The sequence below is a fragment of the Eumetopias jubatus genome, unplaced genomic scaffold (genome assembly GCF_037043125.1).
Source record: "Eumetopias jubatus isolate StellerSeaLion01/CBP00866 unplaced genomic scaffold, mEumJub1_p1.0 scaffold_1, whole genome shotgun sequence".
Classification (NCBI taxonomy): domain Eukaryota; kingdom Metazoa; phylum Chordata; class Mammalia; order Carnivora; family Otariidae; genus Eumetopias; species Eumetopias jubatus.
In genome coordinates, this window is record NW_028274807.1 from 129,513,961 (window position 1) to 129,537,439 (window position 23,479).

Here is a 23,479-nt window from a genome sequence, read left to right on the forward strand (position 1 = left end):
AAGTGTCCTTTCCCCTCTCCTCCATCCCAATCGGTTAACCCATACATGTCCTTCAAGTTGCAGTTCCAGGGAACCAGCCCCCTCCCTAAAGGCCGCTCTGACTCATGTCCCCAGGTCCTCAAGTTGACTTATTAAATGCCCCTGTATGTCCATGCTACTTTACTTGAACTTCTCTCCCACTAAACAAAGATTCCTTCGTAGTAGGGATTACAACATCTTACTTTCCCAATACCTAACACAGATAGATGCTCATTAAATGTTTAATAAATGAATAAAGAAGGGAATATAAATGAGCCTTGAGTCTCTTTCAGCACATGCTGTACTATTTCCTTCTTCCCCAAAAGTTTCTTTTCTTATTCACCACCTCTGCATATACCTTATTTCAGGGGAGCATATTACAGAAGATCAAGACTGACAACCACTCCCAATTTTCTGCTTCTTCTACCTGAAAATTATTAAGCCCTCCTGGAAGAGTGTTGTGAGAATTTGAAAACCCACTGATCTTTCACGCTATAACGACCCACTCACTGGTGAATAATAAGACCATGCCCAAAATTCCGATGGGGAGGCAAAAGTTGGTCACAAATGCACCTGAATTAGAATCTGGACAAATGACTTAAAATGTAACTTAACAGTCATAAAAGGGCCACTATTATTTACTTCTGGACAACAAGCATAACTCGCAATTGTCCAGGGCAAGCCAAGACATGTGGACATTTTCTCCTTAGACCAGCACACACTGGAGTATTTGGCTCAGAATCAATAAACACAAAACTGCAGATTTTAGGGAACAAATTCGAAGAAAGTAAATAAATCCTGGACCCTTTACCAGTGAAAATGGTCATATACTATGTCTTAAAGTTTCTCAGGGATCTGAGATCCAGGGCTGAGCCATAAGTTTTCCATCCCCTAAATAATACACTCTCTGCTAGCTGGCAGATATGCTTCCCAAATTGCCAAGACAGAAAATGCCTTCCTCCCCTCCTTTCATATAAAATATCTTGGTTTTGTTTTGACTTTTAAATCTCTAATTGAAATTCACCAAAAGGAGTTTTCACAGATGTAAATCCCATTTCTACATCAGGTCTCATTTCAGGAAAAAAAAAAAGGAATTTCCTTTCTGCAATATGGTATATTATTCCAACATTTCTAATTTACATTTTCCCCCAGGGACATTTTCAGCTGGCTTTATTCTGCAAACGCAAGAATATGCAAGCATTTTTTTCCCTGTTAATGTAGAGGGTTGAACCTTGCCAGGTAATCTCTAAGGTCTTTATGATTCAGCTTTATGATCCTAGAATTCTGGAATTAATTAGGCTCCAGCCATTATTGAGGTATGCAGCTAATTTTATCAAAAAGTCAAAAGACAAAGCTGAAGATGAATGTAAATCCTAATTTACTATGTGGTACAAAATAATCTGAAAAGAGAAGCTGGAATCCTGTATCTTTTCTCCTGCCTGGAATAATACCCAGGTACATATAAACAAACAAACAAAAATGGACTCTGACTCCTGAAAAATCTGAACTACTTAATGCAGGACAACCCACAATCATGCTTACTTAAAAAATAAATTCACACATCCACTCTTTTTGATTAATTTCTGAATTCACCAAGGACATGGCAAAGTGGTATCCTTTACACAGTATAAACAAAAATATTAATTTAATACTCCAGAAAACTGGCTCCAGCTTTCAACACCAAGCTTCTGGAAAGTTCAAACCCTGGCTCCCATTATTTCCCATCTACGTTTCTTACCTCTTTCTTGCTTTTCATCTGGGAATTAGGTATCATAGTAATAGTATCTGCTTCACATGGGGTTGGTGTAGGAATGTTGGGCTTTATGGGTTTCATTATACACTTCTTTATATGATTTCATACTATACTATGCTTTATTATACTATACTACACTTTACTATGTATTGCTATACCATATTATACCATTGTATGCCATCCTATGACATTCTATACTATATCATACTATATTAAACTGCTCTATACTATACTACCCTTCATTATGCCTTACAATATCATAATGTACTGTCCTATACTACACTACGCTATACTACACATCATAGTATACTACCCTCCTACTCAAAGTGTAACTTGAGTACCAGTGGGATCAGCATCACCTGGGAGCTTGTTAGAATTGCAGAATCCCACCCTGACCTACTGAATCAGAATCTGCATTTCAGTAAGAGCTCCAGGTTATTCAAATGCATATTAAAGTGTGAGAGGCCCTCTTATGCTCTACCATGCTAGACCAAAAAGCAATGTAGAACAATATCTAGCACACAGACTCTAGAACCAGATTGCCTCAAGTTTAAATCTCAGCTGTGCTATTTACTTGAGCCAAATAACCTGATTTTGTTGTGCCTTAGTTTCCCCAACTGTGAAACCGTATCTATTTAATAGGGTTATGTGAAGATTAAGTGTTTTAATATGTGGAAACCCTTGGAATAGCCCCTGGCACAAAAAGGGACCATCTAAAGGTTAGCCATTCTGATTCTATTGTGATTGTGCTGGAGAATCTCACTCCCTGTGGGTAAGAGGGAGCGTTGTCCCTGAAGATATTCTCCAGGTCAGTTCCTCACTATAAGGCAAGTCTTGGTGGAAGAGCAGATGCAGACTGTTGGGAGGAAGAACACCTGTCTCTGGACTTTACTGTTTAGGATAAAAACTTGAGGAGATAAAATGGGGTTGAGGATGACCTCAGCCATATGAAAGCTCCCTGGCAACAAAGTAGAGAGGCCTCTGTACAAAGCCACATAGAAAAAAAAAACTGTGTTCTAGTTCCTAAGACCACCTATGCACCTGATATCATTCTCTGCTTCTATTTCCCTTCTGGTATGCCCAAATCTTCAGTAAATTGTGTTTACATATTCCAGTCTGGTTCTTCTATCTACACAGAATAAACCTAAGAGTTGTAAGGACTTTCTAGAGACAGGTTCTGAGAAGGTTCAGGCCCCTGGAGTCCAGAGTGGTGACAGCCATGAGAACAGCTGAAAGAATCCCCAGGGGAAGGTGAACCACAGCATCCAGGGTTCAGGCCCTCTCAGGGTAACCCTCCCCTCAGGGTGACCTTCCCTCCCTCCTCCAGCGAGAAGGATCAGTTTTATTTTATTAAGAGAGACAACAGCATCCCTGACACTTACACAATGGGCTCATGGATCAAATAACAAACCCTCTGTCACTCACCTTGCGGAATGCAGACCTTAAGAAGAATTTTATTCTCCAAGTTCTGCAGGGACTCAAAATTCTCTTCATAGTACACTTTCTGAGGGTCATCAGTAATCTGCAAAAGCTGATCATTTTTGGCTTCTCCCACCCCAATGGCAAAAATAATGATATTCCTGTCCCTGAGAGCCTTGGCTGGCATGACTACATCATCCTGGGCAACGCCATCAGTGATCACAATCAAATACTGATGAACATTGGGTCTCCCTCCTCTTGAACTGTCAAAAAAAGGCAGAGTGAAAGTCAGGGCTTTCCCAGTGCGGGTGCCATCATTCATCTGCTGAACATTTGAGATGGCTCTGTGGATGTCCACCTTTGAGGAGTATTGGTTGAGCCTGAATTCTTCCTGAGGAGTTGAGCTGAACTGCAAAAGGCCAATCTGAATTTCATCAGCACTAATATCAGCTTGGTTCACCATCCTCTTCACGAATCCCTTCATCTTTTCAAAGTCTTTTGGGGAGATGGATTCCGAACCGTCTATCAGGAAGATAATATCAGCTTGCCTATTCTTACAGGCTGGGGACAAAAAGGAGAACAGAACATTCACTCAGAGTCTGAAACCAATTAATTATAAGTCCCCAGGGACAGTCCGGGGTGGCATATATACAAACGTGAAAATATTTTTAAAGGGGGTGGAAGAGGAAGTCAATGAGATAAATTTTCTGTGACCTAGCACAAAGGAGACACAGCTGTATGATAAAGATAGAATCTAACCAGCTTGCTTCATTCCAGGTCATAGTCACTCTGTGTCCAACATTCACTTTTGGACCCCAGTGAGTCCACACTTTGAGAATGAAGCCTATTTAATTAGATTCGATACATACACTTGGAGGGAAAGAGAAACTAAAGAAACAACTCTTACTCTCTGAGGAGCAGATGTCCTGTACCACATCTTGTTGGATGGCCTTCAAGGAATCAAACTCAGGCGTGAAAAACGTCTTGTCTTTAGCTATCTCCTTGAGTTCCATAACATTAGCATTTTTTATTCCAATAGCATAAATGATGACTCCTTCTCTCCTCAATGCCTCTGCAGGATCAGCCACCGGGTCCTCAGATTTACCGTCAGTGATGATTATGAGATACCAAGGCACACCACTGCGAGTGGTGTTCACAAAGACCTGAGCCATGCTGCTCAAGGCCTGACCAGTCATGGTGCCACCTTTCTTCTGCTGGATGTCATCAATGGCTGCCTTCAGTCCTGACACACTGGAATACTGGTTGAGGATAAATTGAATATCAATTCCATCTGAGTACTGAACGACTCCAAACCGTACTTTGTCAGGCCCAATTTGGAACCTCTTTATCGCCTCATTCATGAACGTCTTCATTTCGAGAAAATCATCGTGGTTGATGCTGCTAGACCCATCGACAAGGAAGTAAATATCGGCCTTCTCAATGTGCACACAGTCTAGGCAATAAGAAGGAGTGACCCATTAGAACGGGGTGTGAGAGAGCACATAGCCAAAGCTATTCATCCTGACCCCACTCATATGCTCTCAGCTCTCATTATTCCCTTGAGAGCCAACAGCTTTCTACTGAAAGCACCTGTGACTCTGCTGAGGTATATTGTTTGACCAGAAGCCTGATCAGCCACACAGCAGGCACGCCGAAATGCCCGGGAGTGAGTTTGGAAGCAGCCACCAACCAACGACTGAGAGGGGAGGAGTGGATACGTACCCAGCTCCCTTGCCCTTTGGGTAGGACAACTCTGAGGTGAACGCTACACAATTTCCCTGAGTCCCCAGCAGAACTGAGCCCCAGATGCCTACAGCAATTACCTGCTCACTAATTCAGCCTCTGTTGGCCGCCTTCCTTTCCTTTCTCAAATCTCCACGCCCTTCCTTACCAGTATCCCCAGGGGGCACCTCCCAGATAAATCACTTGCATCCATATCCTTGTCTCAGAGTCTGTTTCCAGTGAACCGCATTTCAGACATGAAGTAAATAGTACTTGGCATTTCTCAAATGGGGAAGTTGAGGACAAGCTAAAGTAAAATATCAGGACATGTTTGAAGCTAGGAGTTGTCTGAGTCTCCAATATTCCTGTTTCCCATGCAAGTCAGACTTCTTAAAATATGGGCAAAAGAGTACACTTTCTGAAACTTAATTAATTTAATATAAACCTTTCTGTTTTAAATGAGCCTTACTTAAGTGAATCACTGTGTATTAAGGCTTAGACTCCAAAGAGCAAAATGGCTCTACATATAGATCCTTTCTCAACCACTTAGTATCCAGGCTTGCCCCTTTGCCTATTTCCTAACCTGTCAAATGGCAATCTTAACACTGACTCATTAAGATTATAGTGAGGATGAAACAAGATCACAGAAAAACAGCAGAGCTGAGTATTAAAAATTAATGATTAAGATCACCCATTGTCACATAGCAGAGTCCTAAAAAAAAAAAAAAAGACACATAATTTTCTCCTTGCACCTCTCAGAAAATGCGGTCCAGCCTTGTGTTTTTAATCTCTAGACTCCCTTGTCCCAGGGAAGAATCAAGAGGCTTTTCATGTTTCCTGGTTGAAAGGGAAGGAGTCTGAGGCGGCAGATGGGCTCCCTTGGTCAGGCCTTTCGGTTGGGAGGACCTTGATCTATGTGATACGTAGGACAAACTTATACTTTAAAAAGTATTTATTGTTTATCTGAATAAAGTTCAAATGTAACTGGGCATCCCACATCATATCTGACAATCCTACCCTAGCGGGGCAGGCATTGGAAGGGGGTGTGACTTGGAAGGGTGTGGAAAATTGTTATCCACCTCTCTGGTAGTGTTTGTTAAATGCTTGGAGACTCGAGGGGGAAGTTATAGAAAAAGAAGGCAAAAATTCAGACCTTACCTGAAGCGATCACCCACTGATAACAGGTAGATGGCTGGCCCAAGTCTGAGAAAAAGACCACTGGGCAGGGAGAGGCATCTCTGGAGCCAGCCCCATGCAGCAGTGGTCCAAAGCAACTCCACAGCAGGCCAGGGCCTTTGCACGGTCCAAAGGATCCCAGAGCCCTGCAGAGTGTCTGGCACTACACATTCATGCCAATCTTGGCAGATGGAAATTTGAGGCAGGAGGGAAGAGAGACAGAATAATTTTTACAGCCTGGAGGCTGCTATGCATCCATATCTATTACATACACAAAGTGCTGAGCAGAGTATCTGACACATAGCTGATGAGTAATAAATGGTAGATATTATGATCTAATGGTCATCCAGGACAGATTTCTGGTAAAATTGCCCAACTTCCATTTACCTTTAACCACTCTAGATTTTGGACTGATTTTCCTGATTCCAGGTTTCATATTAGCTGCCATGCAGTCTGGGAACGAAATCAACTCTCAGCCCTTTTACTGTCTGTGAATTAGAGGAGAAAAGGACATTTCTCTCCTTCTTCCCTACAGATTATAGGGAGGGGGTGCACAAGGAAATGAAATTCATATTAATGATTTTGTTTCTCATTCTCAGAAAAGAGAAAGGGACAAAAAATACAGGCCAAAGTGAAAGATGGGAATTTATTTAGATATTTTAAATCTCTAGACCTCAGCACAAGTAATGAAGAAATTACAAGATTATTTAATGATTGTTTAAAAAAAAGGCTCAGTGATTTTTCCCCTGAAGATATAATCACAGCCTTGAATTTTAAGTTAATTATCTACATTTCAACTAGTCAACTTCTATTATCCTGATTTGAATCTTAGAAATATTAGCATGGGTGGACAAAAATAGACAAATGAACAGACAGACACAAAGATACTTATGATAGCCAGTCAGTGGAAAATTAGGGATTTAAAATTCAGGCAGTTTGACTCCAAGGTGCATATACTTAACTGCTATGCTTTCTCTGGTGTTGTTTTGAAACTGCATACACAGTAGGAGCTCTTCTAACCAACTTCCTCTTAAGCAGCTCACCAGATAATTGATTTCCTCCCTTCACATCAGTAACACATGAGGGATGCTCCCAAAATACACTGAGTGCCCTCCCCCTGGGAGCCCCCAAAGATAACACAACACAGTTCTGCTTCACTCAGTGGAAGATGTGAAAATTAATAAAGGGAAACTTCTCTAAAATGAGACCAGAGAGCAAAAAGGGGAACTCCAATGCCCTACCACTTGTCCATTTCAGGCCCCAACAGAAGAATCCTCAGCAGGAAAGAGTCAATTATAGCCCCAATACAAAAAAAATGAATAATGCATCTCCTACAAGAAATCAACTACCCTAGAGTGCCTGGGTGGCTCAGTGAGTCTGCTTCTCCCTCTGACCCTCCCCACTCTCATGCTCTCTCTATCTCATTCTCTCACTCAAATAAATAAATAAATAAATAAATAAATAAATAAATAAATAAATAAATAAATAAAATATTAAAAAAAAATAGAAATCAACCACCCCAGCAACTCAGCCAATGAGAAACTGCCATCACTCTGAGCTCTTGCATTTTTCCGATGGATTTTCATTCGAAACAATCTCTCCCAATTTCTTCCTTCTCAATAAAATAATATTCCTCTCCTTTGTTTGTTGGACTCACCTACTGTTGTTGCTATAGCTTGCCTGTCCTGAATTGCAGTTCTCCGCTATTCCTATTCCCAAATAAACTCATTTTTTTGCTGGTAAGATAACTGACTGTTTTATTTGTAGGGTCAACAAAGAATAAGCCTACCAAGAGTAACATGGTTTTGTGCTCAGCCTATTTATGGAAGTTTTGTTACTACAATTACACAACAAATCAAATACTGTGCAAATCAATAGGGTATGAGTGTGAATAAAAGAGGTTTCTTATGTCTATGAAAACCAGGTTAACTGCTTAGAAAAGACCCAATAAAAGCAAATTGTTTTAAAGGAAGTTGTTGGTGTGCCAGATAGCACTACAAAAACTGAATTTTTGAGACCATAAAAATCAGGGTTCTATACTCAGATTGTTTCAAAAGTAGCTAACTTTTCTTCCCATTTTAAAGAAACCGAAACTAGAAATTATAGAAACTATACTGTTGGATGTGTGATGAAGAAAACATACGGAACTCCAATAAGCAGGGCTCATATTCAAAGAAGCTTTGGTTCTACACAAAAGACTGGCAGATTAATGTTCATTTATATTTTAAGTTAAAATTTTTTTGATTTCAAGAATGTTCTTATCTTTTTAGAAATAATTTTCTACTTCAAGGAGCTTAAGATTTAGTAAATCTATACCTCGATCCCTAAGGCTTCTACTGTAAATTACATATATTTTCATCAAACTGATAAAAAGGGGGCACCTGGGTGGCTCAGTGGGTTAAGTGTCTGCCTTCGGCTCAGGTCATGATCCCAGGGTCCCAGGATCGAGCCCCACATCGGGCTCCCTGCTCAGCAGGAAGCCTGCTTCTCCCTCTGCCTGCCACTCCCCCTGCTTGTGCTCTCTCTCTCTGTCAAATGAATAAATCCTTTTAAAGATAAAAATCTCTTGGGCGCCTGGGTGGCTCAGATGGTTGAACATCTGCCTTCGGCTCAGGTCATGATCCCAGGATCCTGGGATCAAGTCCCGCATTGGGCTTCCTGCTCAGTGCAGAGCCTGCTTCTCCCTCTCCCTCTGCCATTTCCTCTGCTTGTGCTCTCTGGCTCTATCTCTCTGTCAAATAAATAAATAAAATCTTAAAAAAAAATCTCAAAAAATTTTAAAAACTAATAAAAGGGATGACGGCTAAGATAGGAAGAGGGAGGAATGTTCACTTTTTACTTCATATTCTTTCGCACTGTTCAGAATCAAAACAAAATAAAGATTTTATAAGTTTTTTGTTCTTGTTTTTTAATAAACTGACTCCAAAATCTTTCCTAGGATAAGGAGTAGAGGAGGCAGGTATATGGAATAAGCAGAGTAAAGATTTAAAAAAAAAAAAAAGATGAGATTTGGAAAAGTTCTCCTACCTTCTTGTGGAGCCTGGCCCATCCTAGAAATGAAAACACCTTTGTCCATGGTCTCAGGGCAGAGTTGGTTCTTAATCTTGTTTCCCACAACGGAGAGTTGCAGAAAGGATTCCAGCGAGATGACATGCTTCCAAGGAGGATATGATGCTATATTCTCCAGGTCCTTACTCTCTGAGGCAAGGTGGGTGCCCACTGCGTAGATGGTAACCCCTGCCCTGCGGAGGAGGGAAGCTGGCTTGGACAACTGGTCTTGGGAGAAGCCTTCCGTGATGACCACGGCCATCTGCTGCACACCATGTTTGAACCGGCTGCCCCTCTCCTCAATGAAAACCTCTTTCCTTAGGAAATCCAAAGCAGCTCCAGTCTTGGTCCTTCCACTTCTTCTCCGGTAGGTTATTTTGTCCAAATACTCTAAGATTTTGGCTGGGTTCTGAAATGCATCCAGGGAAAACTCCAGTCGTGGTTCCTCACTGTAGAAGACCAAGCCAATTCTCACACCATCTGGACGAACATTTAGAGAGCTGACAGTGGTCTTTAAGAAGCTGACAACTTGTTGGAAATTTGATAGCCTGTCCCAGCTGAATTCCTCAATGAGAAAGACCAAATCAGTTGGGATAGCCATCGGACATGCTATAAACAAAAACAGAAAGCAAGGCTTTAGCATGAGAACAGAGTAATAAAGACAATACTCATTTGGTACTATGCTATATTTTTATGTTGTATTATGCTACATTTTTATATACTGTAATAATATATGTAGTATTATAAACTCTAATAAATATGTCATACTAACTTATATTAATGAGTTTTAGAATTTAGTGGAAGCCTTTATGACCAGTATTTGGCATGATGGTCAGAGAATACAGGTTTCATACTTATCACAGAATTTTTCACTGGGAAAAGTACTCACACCACTTGCAAAATACGTAAATATATGCATATCCATAAGAAAGGGCTTTAAGATCATTTTTTCAATTCGTCGAAGTCCATTATAAGCATCTGAGCCAGGCTTGACTAGTTTTTTTTCTTCATTTTTCTAGTTTCAGGAAACACTGAGTCAAATTCTCTATTTAGGCCTAAAACCTCCTTCATTTAATAATTTTTCCTCTCCGTACAGATGCAAATAAGAAATTGTGACTATTAACTTGTGCATCTTTCTCTAATAACTCTCATGTCACTTCAACAGAGGCAACATGAAATATTGCAAGTGCCTATGAAAAATCTTTGTCCACAAATTGGGCTAACTGGCTTTTTCATTCTGCTATGAAGAACCTTCACTTGAACCTGCCTTAAATGGGAAAATGGAGCTGTACCTGCCTAAACTCCCTTCCAAGAGGAGTGGAGACACCTTCCTCCAAATTTAAGACAGTGCCTAATGCAGGGAAACCCACTGTGTCGACATACCAAAAAGGTCCAAATCTGTTTTGACATATGAAAACAGAAATCTCCCTAGCACAGAGCCAAAATCGTATATGCAGAAGGCTGAAGCCAAGGTATAGACAGCGTGTCCTGTTAAATAAAGTTTAGAGAGGCAACAGAATCACCTTTTGACTTATCTTTGGCCTCTCGAGGTCCTGTAATTTCCCTTTTTTATAAAGAACCAAAAACAATCCCAGATATAAAGAGAGTGTTGCCCCTGATTTTGCCAAGTCTAAAACACTTTCTAGAGAAACTCCAAGCATCCTTGACTTCTCCCTTCCTTCACCTGTTGGTGGTACCAAGTGTTATTATAGTTGACCCTTGATCAACATGGGTTTGCCCTGTGCTGGTCCTCTTACACGTATGGATTTTCTTTTTAAGAGTTGGCACCAAAAGCCACAAGGCATTTATTTACAAATGCCCGCCCAAGTCTCTAGAGATACAATCAAAGGTGCCTACTAGCCTCTGAGTACGAGGGAGGCCCCCAGAGGCCGTCAGCAGCCCCCAGGGCCCTGGGACTAGACAAGGCTGCAGATTGCCCTGTGTGTCCATGGGGTGGTCAGGTAAAGTGCCAGGGCTGGGGCAGGAGGCTGGGCTGAAGCAGAGGAACATGCGCAGAGGGCAGGGATGACACTGTGCAGGAAGCCCTGAGCCCCTGGTATACCCGCACCCTCCCACTTGGTTCTTCACTCACTGGGGTCTCAGACAGACCCCTTTCCATGATGGTTGCCCTGTCCCTCCACCTTCTGGAGGCCAGTGCACTCATGGAGGGCCACAGCTGCGCATGGCCACAGGCTAGAGCTACACGTCTAGGCAGATGGGGCAGGTGTACTACACCTCAAGGCTACTGCCACCAGCCACGGGCCCACCTGGCAGCTGCCTCTACCAACTAGAAACCACCAGGCTGTAGAACATCGCCATTCCCATGCCAACCCTACTCTGTGCAGCCCTGGCTCAGCCTGCCTATATGCAGATTTGTTCAATAAATATATGTTACAGTACTATAAATGTTTTTTCTCATCCGTATGATTTTCTTAATAACATTTTCTCTTCTCTGGCTTACTTTATTAAAGAATACAGTATATGATACATATAACACACAAAAATGTGTTAATCCACTGTTTTGGTTATCTGTAAGCATCTGGTCAATGGTAGGCTATTAGTAGTTAAGTTTTGAGGAAGTCAAAATTTATATGGAGATTCTCAGCTGTGGGGGTAGGGTAAGGGCCCCTAACCCCTGAGTTGTTCAAGGGTCAACTATATTCTCCTTTCAAGTTGTCTTCAAGATTCATTCCCTTTCCTCATCATCAGAGCCACCATTGGTGTAGACCCAGGTGGCTCCTCCATAGGTGGATAGATGACAGCTCAGCCTTACAGTCTTTCTGAGTCTGAGGTGTCATGTGGAATTCAGCCTGCCCCCATGAAGCCTTCCTTAAAGACCATTTCAGTCATGTCATTTTTCCTGCTTAAAAGCCTATAGTTACCTCCCAGGGACTTTGAGACCCTTGGGGTCCATTCTACCTCATCAATCTCATCTCTCACTACCTCCAAACCTTCCCCCCTCCTCCAATCGGCTCCATTTTTTTCACTTTCTTCCACATTTCTTCAGCCCATTCCCACTTCCACACGCTCACTGATGCTCTTCCCTTTACCAAGAGTAGGCTCTTCTCTTCTCCCTGTATTTAAGACCATACCCATTATTGAGGGACCAACACAATTCCTCCCAGGTCAGATTCTCCATTACTTCTCCTCCCCTTCTATTCTACTTCTACTTAATGTAATGTCTGTAAGGGGCTTCTTAGTTTCTTATTATCCCTGCTTGGACTTTCCTCATCTTGTCTCACATGTGTTTGTCTCTTCTGACTATAAAATTCCAAGGACTTTCAAGCTTTACATGTTGAGAGGTCTGGGCAGAGTTATGATAGTTCAGAGAAAGGAGGGATTTATCACTTCTGTTGTGAGGATCAACCAGAAGCTCTGCCAAGAGGATAACTTAACCACTGAAGGATAAAGTTTTGCCTGTGGGCATTCCAGGCTGGTGGTACAGTGTATTCAAGGGCAGAGACAGTGGTGGGAAAGTATGACACATATATAGCAAATGGTGAGTAGTTCAGCTTGGCTAATGGCTAGAATGTATAAAGGGACTTATCAGGAGATAAGGTTCAATGGTTCTCATCCCCAGGGAACATTTTGAAGTATATGGCAGCATTTTGAATTGTCATTGGAGATGCTACTGGCAGGGACCAGGAATGTTAGACCTCTAACAATGCACAGTACAATCCTACACTATGAATGTCTCACTCAAAATGTTAATAGCACCTCCCTTGAGCATTTTGAACACCAGCTTCTCTGCGGAGAAGCCTGAATGCTCCTTCTCCTAGAAAAGGCATATGGTAACTCGAATTATTGTTCAGAGATATTAACTCCCTATATCTCACTTCTGTGGAGGAAACATACTTTCTTATGATGACATGACTGTATGACTTGCTTGGCCAATGGGACGTTAGCAGATGATGAAGCAGAAGTCTTAAAAGTGTTTATGTAATTAGGTTTTCTCTCTTGCACCTCTGTAGTTACCATGGAAATAATATGTCCAGACTAGCCTAATAATCCCAGGAGGAAGATGAGAGCTATGGAGCAGAACCAAATGTAGATCAACAAACCCTCAACCAAATCTCAAATCTGTGAACAAGCTCAGGCAAGATCAGGAAAGCCATTCAGTTGAGCCCAACAAAGATCATCTGATCCCCAGAAGATTAGCGAAAATAAATGATTCTTCTCAGAATAATCTGAGAAGATGGCTTCTTATGCAGCCTCACTGTGACCACAGTTAACTAATATAGGGTGTATGCCCAAGGAAGCCCCATGCCTCCTCCGCTGCACTGGTGTTTGTATCGCAGTACTGAGGAATCCAGAATGCCTGCCTTCTCTGCTCTTTCCCCCAGAGTTTCTGAGACCTCCCAGTGGCTCACACATGTAGGCACCAAACCTTACCTACTACAGGCTCCTTCTCAGATGCAATCCCGAACCCGAGCTGCCCGGTCCCTTGGATCACCACACCCACATCCTGCATCAACTGTCTGACTCCATCCTGTCCTTGCATTTCATATACAAGGGGTGGGGTTGCCATCCCCTCCAGTTCTCTCCTGTCAATGTTCTGTACACCCACAGACATGACTTTCACGCCTTTTTCCCTCAATGTCTGTGCGGCATCCCAGACCTCATCCTCAGATTTGCCTGAGGTCATGACCACTGCATATTGGGGAACACCCTGGAGAAACCGGCTTCCCGCTGCCTCCTGGAAGAAAGTCTGATGAAGATATCGCAGAGCTTTGCCCGTCCTCCTGGAGCCACCCTGGAGCAAAAAGTGGTCACGGACGTGAGCAATCATCTCATCCCGGGTCTGGTAGGTATTGAGCAAAAATTCGGTGTGGCCTTGACCACCATACTGAGCCAGCCCAATCTGGTACTTGTCCCTGCCAACATCCAGCAGGTCAATCACTCTGGAGATGAAATTCTGCATCCACTGGAAACTGGCATGTGATGTGCCCTGTGAGGTGTCGGCAAGAAAGACCACATCTGCATAAGCTTGGGTGAATTCTGGAATTGAAGAGAGGAGGAAGAAGGAAAAGACATAGAGAAGAAAATAAATCAAATCAAGATCTCATGAAAACTGAATAAAAGGATGCAGGGAATATAAGAGAGAGAGGTACTATATTTATGTAACAATGTGCATATTATTCTTCCACCTCCTCTGTGTGAACCAATCACAAGACTCTCTCCCTCTTCAACCCTGCTGTCTTTGTTGTCTGCTTTATTAGACTAAAGCACCTCTCATTTATTCTTCTTCCACCAATGGAAGAGGCAAGGGAAATGGACATATATGGAGCAGTTATTTTGTGCTAGCAATTTTTATACACATTATTTGATTTAATCCCCATAAGCCATCCTACTAGGCAAGTGTTATTATCTTCACTGTACAGATAGGAACACTGAAATGAAGAAGTAAAGCTGCTTGTCCACTCTCACCTAACTAGAAAGTGGCACAGGCAGGACAAGAACATAGGTCTTCTGGACCTCCTCTGAACAACATGGCAGGATGTCCTTTTCTACCCATGAGAACTGCATTCATTCTTCAACCCCCAGCTTCGATGTTCCTTCACCTAGGAAGTCCCCCCAGGTTCTCCTGAGATGGCAGCCAGCTCCTTCTCCTGTCCTTCCACTATACTCAGTGCATCCCGGCTCATACCGTAATTAGGTGTCCTGGTTGGAATGTTGGGTTTTGATGCAGCTTCTTACCTTTTATCTTACCCTCCACTGCTGAGCACAGAGTCTGAAGAATGCCTCCTGAGAAATCCTGAAGGGTGTTGAAGTTTTCGATGTTGAAAAGATACTTCTCAAATGGCTCACTGGCTATTTTTTGCAATTCCTGGACATCTTGGACATTGACCCCTACCACATAAACAACCACTCCATCTTCTTTTAACTTGTTAGCTGCCTCCTGGACTTCATCATTTGACTCCCCATCTGTCACCAGGATAACTATCTGAGGAACTTTGTCCTTGGCCCGGCTGCCAGCTGCCTCAGTCAAGTAGTGCATCCTGATAAACTCCAGGGCACTCCCTGTGTTTGTGTCTCCTGTACGGTAGGGAAGATTCTGGATCTTCTCCAGGACCACACTCTTCAGAGGGTACTGGTTCAGCTGAAAAGCTGGGTAGATGTTGTCATTATACTGAGCAAGTCCCACTCGGACCTGGTCACTGCTGATGTCAAGCCCCAAGATGACAGAGTAAAGGAAGTTCTTCACTTTCTGGAAGTTCTGGGGTCCAATGCTGGTTGAGCTGTCTACTAGGAAGACAATGTCTGCTAAGACTGCCTCTCTGCAAGCTGCAAGAAAGAGGACAAAAGTCATGGAGTCTGTGAGCCTTCGCTCAAAATGCTTAGAACCAATGGGGCTGAATGGTGTACAGAAAGGAGAGCCAGTCAGGGCCAGTCAGACTAGACTCTGTGGTCCTCAGATACCCTAAATGACAGTGCTCAGAGAAGTGACAACATTCCTTGTGCTTTCCCTTCCCTCAACTCCATCATCTTCCGAGGCTTCTGTCCTGTTCTACTGATACGTCTAATCTTGGAACCCACTTGGACAATCCCTTGAATCTCATGAAGAAGAAAACCCCTTCTATAAATGTAGTAGCATGCTGAGAAAGGAGTTGTCCTCTTTCCAGTGGTAATAAACTTCATCTCTACAAGAGTACTGGTACCAACAGGTCAGAAAGCTGGAATATGTCCTGCATTCCATTATACACGTCATTGTGGCTCCACCACTTAGAAGCCCTTTCTGAGACTTGGTTTTCTTCTCTGCAGCACTGAAACTTTTATACCAGCCCTCACACTCTCACAGAGTCGTTTTGAGGATAAAATAAGATAATCTACTATAGCAGACATTATTTGTGCTCTGCCCAAGTCCTTTTGAATTCTTTTTTACAATTTCTGTACACTGTTCATTGGAGGACTTCCCTTCAGCTACTGGAGCTGCTTTGCCTACAATATATGAAAGCCTAGCTGAAGCATAATTTATATTCCTGAGCTCTCCTGTAGGATCAAGCTAAAACTACCCTCTGGAACTTTTGCCTGAGATTACATTCTTCCTTTCTTTTCTCTACTCTCTGTCCTGCACCCCCTACATCCTTACCAACCCTTTGGGAGCTCTTCCATAATAAATAATGTATATCCAAATCCTTGCCTCAAGCTCTGCTTCTGGGGAACACAATCCATGACACTTGTCCTATTGGAATGGATCTGGTCTTAAGATCCTGGGATCAAATCCTAGCTCTGCCATCCAGTTGTGTTACCTTTGGCTTCAGTTTCCTCACTTGAAAAATGCAAATAATAATAACACCAATTGCCTTACATATCTATGTAAAAGTAAATACTAATTGCCTTATGTATCATACACATCCCTATGGGTCTAACAAAGAATCACCATATGTATGTATCTATCAGTCATTTGGGCAACGTAAAGAAGTTTGGCAAACTATATAGTACCAAGCAAATGGTAGTTAGTATTACTAAGTATATAAAACCTTTTTGTAAACCCTGAAGTGATACACAAAAGCAAGGTATATAATTTGGTTGTACAAATGCAATACTACCATCATATACTTGCAGCATCAAATGGGTGAAAAGTTTTAGCACTTCTTCCAATTTACCTACCTTATGTAGAAATGCCATAATAATGAATAAGTAATGAAGACTCTATCCTCATGCATTTTGATGAAAACCACTAGCAAGCTTCTCTTCCTCTGCTCAAGGGTCTTTGCTTTCTCATGGAATTAAGTAATTAACTCATAAAGGATTTCTGTAAGTCTCCGTCCCATCACCACTGACAGAAGTACAAAGCTAATGAGTTAGATCATCACAGATAATGATCATAATGCTATCACCTCTGATGGGCTGAGCACTGTGATAAGCACCTGACTTGCATAATTTTATTGATTTCAACAACTCTCTGAGGCAGGTACTACCATCCTAGGAAGAAAACTTAGATTCAGAGAGATAAAGTAATTTGTTCAAATCGACACAGTTAAAAAGTGGAGAAGTGGGATTTGAACCCAGACCGTACTTTTCCCTAAATTCATGCTCATAACCAATACTTTATACCAACACACTGACAATAAAATAAGCAATAAGCAAGCTTCCTGGAGAATTTATTGCCCCTCTCCCCTCCTCTACCCCCCATCCAGGCAACAAGGATAAGTTCAATCTAGGAAGAATATCGTTCTAGGAACAAATATTCTTCCTCCAAAAATGGACTTCCACTACATCTGCATATAGAACCAGCATATGGCCCAAGATATTTATTTAAAAAGATGGTAAGTCTCTGGTCAATTATTGCAGAGGAGCATAGAGTACAGATAGTTTAGTGAGATTATAATATTAAAATTCAACATGCATACATATAGAAAATAATAAGGACAGTGGGAGAGATGAAGAAGAGATAAAGCTTTGAGCTCTGTGACTTCTAGATCAGAAACAAGAAGGGAAAGTCTTCTGTACCTGGAAAGACGTTGTCAACGGGTTGAACTGCCTTTGCCAAAGTATCACAGAGCTGTTGCCGCAGCTTCTGAGCATGACTGCCCAGATGAGAGAAGTTGGGAACAAAAGAGGCGAACTTCTCCTCAGGACTGCTTGCAATCTCCTTGAGCTCAGCCAAAACTGCATCTTTGACACCAACGGTATAAAGTCGGATGCCCGCCCTCTTCAGGGCCTCCGCGGCTTCCTGCACACCATCCTCAGCTGGGCTGCTGCTGATCACCAGGGCCATCTGAGGCACTCCCTGGCTTGCCCGACTCCCTGCTGCTGCCTGGAAGTGCTGATCTAGAAGGAACTGCAGGGCCAGGCCCAACCTGTGGCCCCCAGGCCTAAATTGAAACCTTTGAATGTGTTTCAACACATCGCCTTTGCGGGGGTAGGTGGAAAGTAGGAATTCGGAATGGGGCATGTCGCCGTACTGAGCCAGCCCCACGCGGATGGTCTCTTTGCTGACATTGAAGCTGTTTACCATGATGTGCAAGAAGTTCTGCATGCTGTGGGTATGTTGGGGGTTGATGTTGGCGTCCACTAGAAACACGACGTCTCCCACAGATGCTTCCCTGCAGACTGGGGAAGAGAGTCAGTTCAAGATAAAACAGCACAAAATTGGCAAGATGGCGGAGGAGTAGGAGACCTGGATTTCCTCTGGTCTCAGGAATTCAGCTGGATAGGGATCAAACCATTCTGAACACCTACAAACTCAACAGGAGATCGAAGAAATGAATAGCAACAACTCTGAACAGAAAAGCAACCACTTTCTGGAAGGTAGGAAGTGCGGAGAAGTGAATCTGAGGCGATATTTGGGAGGATAGATGGCAGGGAGGGGGCCTCCGGCCGCCGCTTCTGGCAAGTGATAGAGCAGCAGAGCACAAAATCAGAACTTTTAGAAGTCGGCTCTCCTGAGGGACGTCGCTCCAGTGGCTAAGCGGGGGTGGAACACTCGCTGGGACAGTGTGGTCTCAGGACCCTCAGGGTCACAGAAAGACTGGGGGTGCCTTAGTGTGGCAGAGCTCCCGGGTATCAGAGTGGGGAAGCCAGCTGCAGAGACGGAGCCGAGGCGTGGGCTCTCAGCTCGGGGCTGCCATATACTGTGATCCGCGGCACAGTCGGACCACTGCTCCTCCAGCAGGGACCCAACAAACAGCAGATCCAGGGAGACTCCCTTTCCTCCCCTGGGGGAAGCGGGGCATGAAAGTGCACCGCAGGGATCTGCTGGGTTTGGAGACTCCACACCAAGTCAGGTGCCAGAGATAGAAACGCTTGGTCACAGGCCGGGTGAGCATGGAGTGCGGCCAGAGACTGGGGAGACGGGAGTGATTGACTGCTTTTCTCTGGGGGCGCACTGAGGAGCGGGGCCCCGAGTTCTAGGCTCCTCTGGGGTGGAGATTGGGAGGCCGCCATTTTCACTCTCGTCCTCTAAAGCTATATGGAAAGCTTGCAGGGAACAAAAGCTCCCAAGAGCAAACTCGAGCAGATTACTTAGCCCAGACCCACAAGGGCAGGGCAATTCCGCCTCCTGGCAAAAACATTTGGGAACCACAGCAACAGGTCCCTCCCCCAGAAGATGAGTAAAACAAACAGCCAAGACCAAGTTTACTGATCAATGAGAATGGCAGAACTCCAGTGCTAGGAGAATACTGCACTTGAATTCATTGCTTTTTTACCATGATTCTTTAGTCTTTCAAAGTTAATTTTTTTTAACTGTCTTTTTTCTTTTTCTTTTTTTTGAATTTTTCTTTTTCCTTTTCAACCAACATCTTATCAATCCCTGTTTTAAAAAACATTTTTATTTTTCATTTTTAGAGTCATATTCTATCACTTCATAGTAGTTACCTTTATTTTTAGCATATCTATATAAGTTGTTCACTCTTTAAAATTTTGGGATACAGTTTCTTCTAACAGATCAAAATATACCCTAAAACTCTAGTGTATGGCTTTGTTCTAGTCTCCTGCCTGATCACACTCTCCCCCCTTTTATTCTTCTTTCTTTCTTTTTTTTTTAATCCTCTTCTTTCTTTTTTCAAACAACTTCTTATCTTATCAATTCCTTTTATAAAATTTTTTATACTTTTCATCCTTACAGTGATAGTCCATCCCTTCATCGTATCAACCCTTATTTTTGTACATATATAAGTTTTTCTTTCTTTAAAATTTTGGGAGGCACGTTCCTCTAACAGACCAAAATACACACAAAATCTAGTGTGTGGCACTGATCTATGCACTAGCCTGATCGTATTTGATCATATTCTGATTTTTTTTGTCTGTTTTTGTTTGTTTTTATCTTTTTCTTTTTTTCTCTCTCTCTTTCTATTTTCTTCCTTTCCCTTTCTTTTCCCCTGGTTTCAGGTCTTTTCTGATTTGTTTAGAGTATATTTTCTGGGGACGTTGTTACCCTGTTAGCATTTTGTTCTCTCATTCATCTATTCTCCTCTGGACAAAATGACAAGATGGAAAAAATCAACTCAACAAAAAGAACAAGAAGTAGTACCGTCTGCCAGGGACGTACTCAATATGGACATTAGTACAATGTCGGACCTGGAGTTCAGAATCATGATTTTAAAGATACTAGCTGGGCTTGAAAAAAGCATGGAAGTTATTAGAGAAACCCTTCTGGAGAAATAAAAGAACGAAAATCTAATCAAGTCGAAATCAAAAAGGCTATTAATGAGGTCCAATCAAAAATGGGGGCACTAATGCTAGGATAAATGAGGCAGAAGAGAGAATCAGCAATATAAAGACCAAATGATGGGAAATAAACAAGCTGAGAAAAAGAGAGATAAGCAACTACTGGATCACGAGGGCAGAATTCGAGAGATAAGTGATACCATAAGATGAAACAATATTAGAATAATTGGGATCCCAGAAGAAGAAGAAAGAGAGAGAGGGGCAGAGGTATATAGGAGAAATTATAACAGAGAACTTCCCTAATGTGGGGAAGGAAACAGTCATCAAAATCCAGGAGGCACAGAGAACCCCTCTCAAAATCAATAAAAATAGGTCAACACCCCGACATCTAATAGTAAAACTTACCAGTCTCAGAGACAAAGAGAAAATCCTGAAAGCAGCTCGGGAGAAGAAATATGTAACCTATAATGGTAGAAACATTAGATTGGCAACAGACCTATCCACAGAGCCCTGGCAGGCCAGAAAGGACTGGCATGATATCTTCAGAGCACTAAATGAGAAAAATATGCAGCCAAGAATACTATATCCAGTTAGGCTGTCATTGAAAACAGAAGGAGAGATAAAAAGCTTCCAGGACAAACAAAACCTAAAGGAATTTGCAAACACAAAAACCAGCCCTACAAGAAATATTGAAAGGGGTCCTCTAAGCAAAGAGAGAGCCTAAAAGCAGCATAGACCAGAAAGGAACACAGACGATAAACAGTAACAGTCACCTTACAGGCAATACAATGGTACTAAATTCATATCTTTCAATAGTTACCCTGAATGTAAATGGGCTAAATGTCCCAATCAAAAGACACAGGCTATCAGAGTGGATTAAAAAATAAGACCCATCAATATGCACTCTGCGAGAGACTCATTTTGGACCCAAAGACACCCCCACATTGAAAGTGAGGGGGTGGAAAACCATTTACTATGCTAATGGACACCAAAAGAAAGCTGGGGTGGCAATTCTTATATCAGACAAATTAGATTTTAAACCAAAGACTGTAATAAGAGATGAGGAAGGACACTATATCCTACTTAAAGGGTCTATCCAGCAAGAAGATCTAACAATTGTAAATATCTATGCCACTAACATGGGAGCAGCCAATTATATAAGCCAATTAAGACAAAAGCAAAGAAACACATTGACAACAATACAATAATAGTGGGGAACTTTAACACCCTCCTCACTGAAATAGACAGATCATCTAAGCAAAAGATCAACAAGGAAATAAAGTCTTTAAATGAAACACTGGACAAAATGGACTTCACAGACATATTCAGAACATTCTATCCCAAAGCAACGGAATACACATTCTTTAGTGCCCATGGAACATTCTCCAGAATAGGTCACATCCTAGGTCACAAATCAGGTCTCAACTGGTACCAAAAGATTGGGATTATTCCCTGCATATTTTCAGACCACAATGCTTTGAAACTAGAACTCAATCACAAGAGGAAAGTCAGAAAGAACTCAAATACATGGAGGCTAAAGAGCATCCTACTAAAGAATGAATGGGTCAACCAGGAAATTAAAGAAGAATTAGAAAAATTCATGGAAACCAATGAAATGAAAACACAACTGTTCAAAATCTTTGGGATGCAGCAAAGGCAGTCCTAAGAGGAAAGTATATAGCAATACAAGCCTTTCTCAAGAAACAAGAAAGGTCTCAAATACACAACCTAACCCTACACCTAAAGCAGCTAGAGAAAAAAACAGCAAATAAAGCCTAAACCCAGCAGGAGAAGAGAAATCATAAAGATCAGAGCAGAAATCAATGAACTAGAAACCAAAAGAACAGTAGAACAGATCAACGAAACTAGGAGCTGGTTCTTTGAAAGAATTAACAAGATTGATAAACCCCTGGCCAGACTTATCAAGAAGAAAAGAGAAATGACCCAAATCAACAAAATCATGAATGAAAGAGGAGAGATCACAACCAACACCAAAGAAATACAAACAATTCTAAGAACATATTATGAGCAACTCTATGCCAGCATATTAGACAACCTGGAAGAAATGGGTACATTCCTAGAGATGTATCAACTACCAAAACTGAACCAGGAAGAAATAGAAAACCTGAACAGACCTATAACCACTAAAGAAATTGAAGCAGTCATCAAAAATCTCCCAACAAACAAAAGCCCAGGGCCAGACGGTTTCCCAGGGGAATTCTACCAAACATTTAAAAGAAGAATTAATACCCATTCTTCTGAAACTGTTCCAAAAAATAGAAATGGAAGGAAAACTTCCAAACTCATTTTATAAGGCCACCATTACCTTGATCCCAAAACCAGACAAAGACCCCATCAAAAAGGAGAATTACAGACCAATATGCTTGATGAACATGGATGCAAAAATTCTCACCAAAATACTAGCCAATAGGGTCCAACAGTACATTAAAAGGATTACTCACCACGACCAAGTAGGATTTATCCCTTGGCTGCAAGGTTGGTTCAACATCCGCAAATCAATCAACGTGATACAATACATTAACAAAAGAAAGAACAAGAATCATATGATCCTCTCGATAGATGCAGAAAAAGCATTTGACAAAGGACAGCATCCTTTCTTGATCAAAACTCTTCAGAGTATAGGGATAGAGGGTACATACCTCAATATCATAAAAGCCATCTATGAAAAACCTACAGCGAATACCATTCTCAATGGGGAAAAACTGAGAGCTTTCCCCCTAAGGTTAGGAACGCGGCAGTGATGTCCTCCATCACCATTGCTATTCAACATAGTATTAGAAGTCCTAGCCACAGCAATCAGACAACAAAAAGAAATCAGAGGCATCCAAATCGGCAAAGAAGTCAAACTCTCACTCTTTGCAGATGATATGATACTTTATGTGGAAAACCCAAAAGACTCCACCCCAAAACTGCTAGAACTCATATAGGAATTCAGTAAAGTGGCAGGATATAAAATCAATGCACAGAAATCAGTGGCATTCCTATCCACCAACAACAAGACAGAAGAGAGATAAATTAAGGAGTCGATCCCATTTACAATTGCACCCAAAACTGTAAGATACCTAGGAATAAGTCTGACTAAAGAGGCAAAAGATCTGTACTCAGAAAACTATAAAATACTCATGAAAGAAATTGAGGAAGACACAAAGAAATGGAAAACCGTTCCATGCTCATGGATTAGAAGAACAAATATTGTGAAGATGTCAA

At 42.0% G+C, this 23,479-nt stretch overlaps 1 protein-coding gene across 1 annotated transcript in view; it reads right to left on the minus strand.

Moving 5' to 3' along the window:
• Positions 1 to 23,479, minus strand: part of LOC114205549 (collagen alpha-4(VI) chain-like) — a 96,127-nt gene that overhangs the window by 67,397 nt on the left and 5,251 nt on the right. Inside the window, exons 2-7 of the mRNA XM_028099048.2 lie at positions 17,591 to 18,193; positions 14,834 to 15,421; positions 13,529 to 14,134; positions 9,116 to 9,745; positions 4,098 to 4,643; positions 3,197 to 3,751 (exon numbers count right to left, since the gene is read on the minus strand). Coding sequence (XP_027954849.1) covers positions 3,197 to 3,751; positions 4,098 to 4,643; positions 9,116 to 9,745; positions 13,529 to 14,134; positions 14,834 to 15,421; positions 17,591 to 18,193 — 3,528 coding nt within the window. The remainder of the gene's footprint in view (positions 1 to 3,196; positions 3,752 to 4,097; positions 4,644 to 9,115; positions 9,746 to 13,528; positions 14,135 to 14,833; positions 15,422 to 17,590; positions 18,194 to 23,479) is intronic.